This window comes from Saccostrea cucullata, unplaced genomic scaffold, assembly GCF_032062105.1.
Source record: "Saccostrea cucullata isolate Sc308-1 unplaced genomic scaffold, CSIRO_AGI_Scuc_v1 ctg13300, whole genome shotgun sequence".
Taxonomy (NCBI): Eukaryota; Metazoa; Mollusca; class Bivalvia; order Ostreida; family Ostreidae; genus Saccostrea; species Saccostrea cuccullata.
In genome coordinates this window covers 1-8,152 of record NW_026920557.1, presented here as the reverse complement: position 1 = coordinate 8,152, position 8,152 = coordinate 1, and the positions used below count along the sequence as shown (strand labels likewise).

Genomic DNA, 8,152 nt, shown 5'->3' with positions numbered 1-8,152 from the left:
TATTTACACCCAAGGAAAAATAAGTATTGAAGAACATAATTTGAAAAATGCAATGCTCGGTTTATTTATCTTTCAATATTCAAATGGTAAGATTGTTTGAATCAACTACAAATTGGGTAATAGACTGTATGTTTTAATTCAAATTTTAGATCTAAAGGAAAATAACTCTAAATCCATTAAAAATACCATAAAATCAGAGCAGTGCAAGGTGGGATAAGTGACCAATCATATAAATTTAAGTTATGGACACAGTAGTTAATGAGATTTGACATTCCCTTGTACAATATCATGGTAAAAACAGTGGCACTTTTTTCCAAACACTTTTGTATTGCACAGAGCAACAGTGGTGAAACATGAAAAAGCTAAAATATAAAGGTCATTCTTTGCAAAAGCTTCTGAAGATTAATTTACATTCAAATATGAAGAATTTCAAAGTGGTTGTAAGTAGGGGAACAATAACATAATAGATACTTAAACACATAAAACTTTCAGTGATTTTCATTCAGAATTACAGCCATTGAATTATGAGGTATAGACGATCAGATGAGCCAGCTTTGTCTGTCTAGTTGGCCTTAATCCAAGCTCTCATTCCCGGTCCTTGTGAAGTGGTAACATTAGAGCCCAGGGATGGATAGTCAGCTTCAATATTATGCATGCCTACGTGCTGGTTATAGTCTTTTTGTAGCAGAATTTGACGACAGGTTGTACAAGTAACAAACTCCGTCTGGCTTTTCCATGGAGCAGCTGTACTCTTGCCACTGATTTTAAGTACTTTTTCAGAACTGGTTTTGGATTTCAAACATTTTCTATGCGCCTCTAGAAGTTCCTGCTGCTTTTCAATGTCTGGAAGCAAAACTAATAGCTCTGTAAAGATTTCCTCAAAGTTTTCTGACCCAATCAGTTCACTACACTTGTTGTAATATTCTGCGGCAGACACATTTCCTCCTCTAAAATCACTTGAACTCGATTTGAATTTCGTAAACTTGTCCTCATCATCTTGAAACACATCCTTGATTTTCATGACTAGTGCCTTGTTTCTAGCTTGGAAATCCTTTGGTTCCTCATACTGAAAGCTCTCAATCAACAAAGCTGGACTATCAGTGCTTGGTACCTCACTACCACTGGAAAAAGAATCCATCAAGTTCTTCAAATTCAGATCTTTGGAATTTGCAAGAGAGGATGATGCAAACCCTGGTGGTGGAGCTAACCCTGAAGTGGGGAAGGACACGGAGGTCTGCGAGTTGTCAAAGCCTGGGGGAGGCTTACTTTTGGCTTTACTGAAACCTGGTGGGGGGCCTTTGACAGCTGACAAAGCAGGGAAATCTGAGGAATCTAATCTACTTGACTTCTTTTCATTAGGTCTCACTGGGATAAATTCCTCCTCTGGTTTTTCTTCCAAAGCTAGATCTGTAGCAAGATCTGAAACACGTTCAATGGGGTCCTGAGGTGCTGTTTTGGTTTTTGCTTTTTCTGAAGTAGCAACTTCCTTCTTCACAACAGGTGCTTCTTTACTAACCTTTTGAACATTCTTCTCTTGTGAAATTGATACAGAGTTTCCTAACAATGAGGTTGCTATATTATCAAGTGAGGCAGTAGTGCTGATTACACTGTCACTTCCAGACTTTGAAGCACTAGTAGACGTTTTCGTTTTTTTATTAGTATTTTTCTTTTTCTTAGTCTCTTTATATGCCTCTGAAATTAACTGTTTATTATTCTTATCACCACTTATATTATCAATATTAAATTCATCTGAATCATTGTTTATATCAAACCAATCAATAGGTTTCTCTTTTTTCATTTTTTTATTAGAATTCTCTGTCACATTCCTAAACCAGTCAGTATTAGCATTCTCAACGCCAACTGATGATAATGAAGGAAAGTCATTGTCTGAGGTAAACGTTTGATTTCTTGGATTCCTTTGTTTCTCCTTTTTAGTTTCTCTTTTCCTAGAGGGATCACTCATCAAAACCTCTAATGGTGGACGACTAGGAAGAGGGGTTTCAGTTTTCACGCTCTTTCCACCAGCAGCAGGTTTTTTGCCCCATTGGCCTATAGTAGCAGAAGATGCTCGTTTTGATTTACCAGAAGGTAAACTTGGAAAATCTTCTCCTACAGGTCCAGATTTTGATACTACACTGTATGAATTTGGCACAGGTTTTGAAGCTTTTGTAACATTTACCATGATGTCTGGTTTGGACGGATTCAATGACAGAGACGGGAAATCGTTCACAGACATTGTTCCATGCTGAACTGATAGGTTGGAGGTCTTGGCTAACCTTTGTGCAAGTGAGCTACTTGTTTTCTCTGAATCAGAGTCCACGTTAGCAGGGGAATCAGATCGTAGGGGTTTTGCTTCTTCTTTTATTTTACCTAGACTGGGGAACTGTTCAGTGTCCTGCAGCAGTTCTGGTGAGGGTGTCTTTCTCTCCTCCTCTACTGCCTTAGACTGCTTCATTTTCTCTTCTGTCATGACGCTCAATGAAGCCTGGATTGCTCGATTCATGTCCTCATCCCTGTCAAAATATTCTATCTCGTGAAATCTTTTTATAACATATCAATACTCAACATGTTCAATGATAAATGTTTTCAAATGGTGGCTTTCTTAAAGGAATTGACTTGTCTATTAAACAAAATAACAAAATGAACCAATACTGTAAATCACTAAATTTTCGCGACACCTTATTTTCGCGAGATAGTCATTGGCTCTTAATTAGCGAGACAAATTTTTCGCGAGTTGTGGTCATTGCTTTATATATTCTTAAGGAATACTATTATACGCGAGAATTAAATTTTCGCGAACACATTGTCTCGCGTAATTACGCGAAAATAAAGTTCTCGCGAATAAAAAGTGATTTACAGTAATCAAAACGTCCAGTGGTTGAAAATTAGCACTTAAGGATGAATATGTTTATCTCCATGTCCACATTTGTTCTTTTATAATACATGTACATATATTCCTTTCATTCTAAATTACTCAGTTACATATATTAAACTAAGTATTTCTTGTATCTTTTTATCTGCAAATAAAATAAACCAAACCACAACACTTTGTTTTCCTTACCTAAATCTATCCTTCACTGATCTTCCTTGTCCTCTTCCTTGGGCTCCACTCCTTTGTACAGGTGCATCTTCATAGTCATTGGCAGTTATAACTCCTAGTGAATAAAAACATATTTATCATCAATTTTTTTTTTCATATGAAAGTAACATACATTAAAAATTTAATATATATCACAACAAAATAACTTTTTCTATCTGTAGGATAAACTTGCATGTACATGTTTTTAGAATAGTAAGAGTGTTGTAATGCCACCTCATGAAATAATGTTTGTTGTTTGCCCTCTCCCAAATCTGGATAAAAAAATAATTGGGTCGGTAAGTAGGTGGAATACCCCCCCCCCCTCCTCCACCAAAATTTTCAAAATCTACTAACAGAATGAGATGTTTACAACACCCCACCCCCAACATTCATATGAAGAAATTGAACCGAAACTGCAAATAAATTTTAGTATTTTCCTACATCCAAATGGCATAACTCTGTCAAAAATTGATTGAACCTACCCAAAACAGAACCTGACTTAGATATCTGTACACCAAATTTGACTTTAGTGACAGTATGTGCAGCCTATGCTAAGAAAATGAACAAAAACTGTTGGTGGACCCACAGACAGCAGAAAAGCAATATATGCCCTCCTTGAGTTAGCTGTTTATTATGTGTTACTACTACAACCTTTATCTCTCCTCCTGTTCCTGGGAGCCAGCTGGATGTCCACCTCTATCGTCCTGGCCTGCTTTGCTTGTGACTTGGACAAAGTCTTGGAGTGGTTATTTGACTGGTGGGCCTGAAAGTCTATTTTGGATCTGAAGGCATGAGTGAACTGGGTATTGGCACAATCCCCTTCCTCACACAGGAAGTGTTTGGCTCGGAAATGGTCCTTAAGGTCTGCATAATCACTGGAAATTTAGGAGGATAGGATAAATACATTTTGTCATATTTAATTTTCAAATAAGTTTAGACATATTTAGTGTATCAAGTATAGACATATTTAGTATGTCAGTCTAATCTCTAATACTAACAATCATATCAAAATTTTAAAGAATGCTTGTATATATATAAGTGGCACTATCATATAGTTAAGTGACATACATGTATCTTTTATGTGGATTCCATACATCGACAAACAGATTTACTAATTGTACACTCTATCTGTGTCTAGCCTTCTTCGACCTCTAAAACAATATTTGTTTCTAACAAGCAAACCTGTAGTAATCATGGCTGCCATCTGTTTCACAGAAGTGACAATAATAATGGTCTTTTCTCAGATGTTTGAAGAGCTCATCATTGTCCATGTAGCGTTCGTCACAAAATTGACAGAGCGGATGTCCTTTATACGAGGTATCGTCCTTATCACCTTGACGACGGTGCTGTGCCAGATCCTGACGATTGTAAACCTTCCGTTCAGATGGAAAAATCTGTATAGATATATATTACAGAAAATATTGTATTAAGGCACTGGTTATTTGACAACTAGTACTCAAAACATAAGTTCACTTCAGAATGACTTTGAGAGAATTTAAATTGCTGTGTTTTTCATATTAACATTTAACAACATATACGTTAAATTGAGAACACATGATTTTCTGTCCCCAAAAAATATTTTCAGAAACCAAAAATATTTTACCTTCAAATGGTCCACACACAAACTGCAGAAAAAGAGTGTGTGATTTTTTGAGAGATGCTGCTGTAATGCTTTCAAATTTCTCTCTAACATCTTGCATTTTGGACACCTGAATTCATTAAGCTTTTCAAACTTTTTCTGAATCTGCCCGTCTTCAAAAAATATCTTGTACTTTCTGTTTGGGATGTAGCCATGTCGGGGAATTTCCGAACATTTAACTTTGTTGTGGACCATGTAAACCTGTTTAAAAAGAAATATATAAATTACATCTTAATTATTTTGTTCATCTTGGTTATATACATTGTACTGCACAAGTGATTTTCAGTTGTTCAGTATACAGTGGACCCTCATTTATGCGGAAGCTTTGGTTCCCAGTCAATTTGTCCGGATATGTGAAGCATCCGGATATCTGAATCACCAGTTAGACAAGACAGAATAACATTTTGAAATTTCGTTCCGATGAAAAATCGTCCGGATACTGAAGCATCCGGATATCTGGCGTCCGGATATCTAAAGGTCCACTGTATTCATATATTCTGATTTTTATTTTTGTTTAGAAATCTAGAATTTGAATTGAAAGAATTTGTATTTCTTTTATTACTAGTATTCTTTCTAGCTATACAACAGTTGAACCCTTATTTTTTCACTTTCCAATAATTTCAATATATATTATAAACAAAATAATAACAATACTGCCTTTTGGAATTTCAATAATTGTCAGTAACAGTAATGTACCTGGTACATGATGTATGAGGCACTTTAATTTAGCATGCAACTTCTGGTGCCTGGCAGTTACTTAAAAATTTTTGACAAACAAAAAATTTCTCATTTTGACCTCTGCCACCCCCAACCCCTCCTAGGAAATCATTTGTCATTAGTTATTTTTGAAAATAACCTGTTTATGCCTCTGACTTACTTAACATATGTAGAAGACTTGTTTTTCAAACAGTTTATATATTTAAATAAAAAAAGGGGAACCGGTTTACCCTGAGTAACAAGTTTTAAAAGAAAATGTTCATTTGCCATTAATTTTTCAATCAAATGTTTAATCTCCACATTTCGATCATTCCAAATCCCCCGAGTTGAAATTTGCATACATTATCTTCCTTTTTTGTGTCAGTGACAGTTATCAAAGTTATGAAATGACGCGGGTTTTTCGAAAACTGTTGTAACTTTGCTTCCACTTTTATTTTCTTTGAAAAAAGTTAATATTTTGTCTAGAGGACATAAATAAAAGTATTTAACTCTGATGAAAAAGAATTAAAAGTGAAAGCGAAAGTTGGAGCAGTATTCAACATACTGATTGATTGGCCTACATTATGAATTGTCTTGCACAGATATAATAACCATTATATATGCCAAGAAAGCATGTATTTCTCTATTTAATAGAGTAGACTATGTAGTCTGAGTTATTTATATATTTTTATTTTATGCTTAAGCTTTATATAAATTCTGAACAATATATATTTGACCATGTAATTTTTGTCTCCAAAGGCCTAACTGAAACTAAAATAATTAATGAAGAAATATAGGCTAATTTTCCTCTTATGTTTTACACTATATGGACGTTAAAATTTACCTGATTCAAATCAGTCCTGCAAATAGGACAATACATGTGGTTACAGAGTACACGCATTCTGGTTGAACATCGGTAACATATCGGATGATCGCAATGACCGATCGCAAAAACCTGCACAACCTCGTGGCAAACAGGGCATAAATCGTGGTCAGTTGAAATGGGATCCATCACTCTGCTCGGCATTAATCTGTGTTTTGTTGTTACGTAATAAAAACTGTTATGATTTTGTCAAACTTAAAACTGAAGTAGTGCCTGTTGGTGACGTGTATGGCATTTTATAACCAAAAGTTGACAAAAATAGCTTGAGTAACGTAACAGTAGTCTCTCTTTCCGCCCGATGGTGCAATATGCGTTCTACGTCACCAATTTATGTGGATAGTGATTTTATTTTATTAAATTTCTATTTTTTTTAAAATAGAAATGCATTTGACCAATATTTTTTCATTATTTTTTGTTATTTTTCCCTATAAGAAACAAACGAATATTTTCCCCATAAAAAATTATTTCCAGAACGATAACTCTGTACAATGAATACATTACCCTGACGTCATTTCCTCGTGAGTGTGTGTGTAACACAGACTACCAATTATTTTGCTATACATTCCTTTATACTATAAAAAATGATTAAAAAAATTACACCAGCTCAACTTACCTGAAACTTGGCACAGAGTAAGAAGAATTCAAGTCCAAAAATTTTTCAGACTCTCAGGAAAATTCATCGCATGCAGTTCCTGCTAAGGCATCGCAAATAACCCCTACCCTGCTTTTTTCACTTTCTCTTCGGGGAAAGGGTAAATATGGGCCTCTTTACACCCTTCCTACTACGCGCGCAAGTGCAAAATTTCACATATTAACAATTTTATATTTTTTTTCAAACCCTCTCCTTTCCATCTATACCCAAAAATAACATCAGTCCACCCCATAAACACCCCAAAGAATTTTTAAGAAAAAACCTCTATTTTTAAACTGGAACTACTTGAGTGGTCAATGAAATAGGGGTAAAATTAGTAGTCTGTAACCTAATAAGGACACAAACCTTGTCTGATTTTGCTGAAATTTGACATGCTGGAGTCTTTTGTATCTACAAAGTGGCCGGTGAAGTTTCATTGAAATTGATGATTCCTAAGCAGAGTTATGGCCCTTTAATTGATGTGCTGGAACACCTTAAATCAGAGGGTAAAATAAGCATTAGGCACACAGTTCTCAGATTTGAAATGCTCACAGCTCATATGCATGACAGTTATTTTCTTTCCTTATATTTTTGTATACTAGATATATATGTCCTACACAAATTTCAAGAACAAAACTTAACCTTTTGCATAAGTAAATATTTTAAACAATTTTTCAAAAAAATACCTTCAAAAAGCATAAAATTCTTGGAAATATTAAAAATAAAAATAATTAGCACATTTTAATATTAGTAAAACAAATATCAAAAAATTCTACAATATATAAGCTATAAAAAATTAGCATAAAAGCTAAGGGAAAGAGATTAATACCTTTGTTATAAGCAGATTATCCAACCTGGTCAATTCAGTCTCTGTCAGGAAGTGGTACTTACTACTCTAATTGGATTATCCCTGGTCATATTAAGACTTCTTTGATGGGTATTTCTTGTAACAATATGCATTATTAGATAATAAATACCAAAAATTCTGTGAAATTTTGGATTTTTTAATTCTGAATTTACAAGAAAAGGAATTTATATATGCATTTTACCTACATACATTCTTCAGGCTGCTGTAGAAAAAGGGGAGGCAACTCTGCACTGTAAAGGTACCAAAAAAAAAACAAAATGATTAAAAAGCATGTCTATATACTTTCAATGGTTCAGCATAGAAAATATACCATGCCTGTGTCACCTATAATCACTCCTGGAGATGCTTGGAAGCTA

At 34.6% G+C, this 8,152-nt stretch overlaps 1 protein-coding gene across 1 annotated transcript; it reads right to left on the bottom strand.

Annotated features, from left to right (window-relative positions):
* Window positions 1–384: 384 nt before the first annotated feature.
* Window positions 385–6,650, bottom strand: LOC134251059 (E3 ubiquitin-protein ligase ZNF598-like). Its single transcript, XM_062733428.1, has 6 exons — window positions 6,259–6,650; window positions 4,683–4,919; window positions 4,262–4,473; window positions 3,731–3,954; window positions 3,062–3,155; window positions 385–2,513 (listed from the first exon to the last, which is right to left on the bottom strand). The coding sequence occupies exons 1-6, from the start codon at window positions 6,439–6,441 to the stop codon at window positions 563–565; spliced, it is 2,901 nt and encodes a 966-aa protein (XP_062589412.1). The 5' UTR covers window positions 6,442–6,650; the 3' UTR covers window positions 385–562.
* Window positions 6,651–8,152: the final 1,502 nt, after the last annotated feature.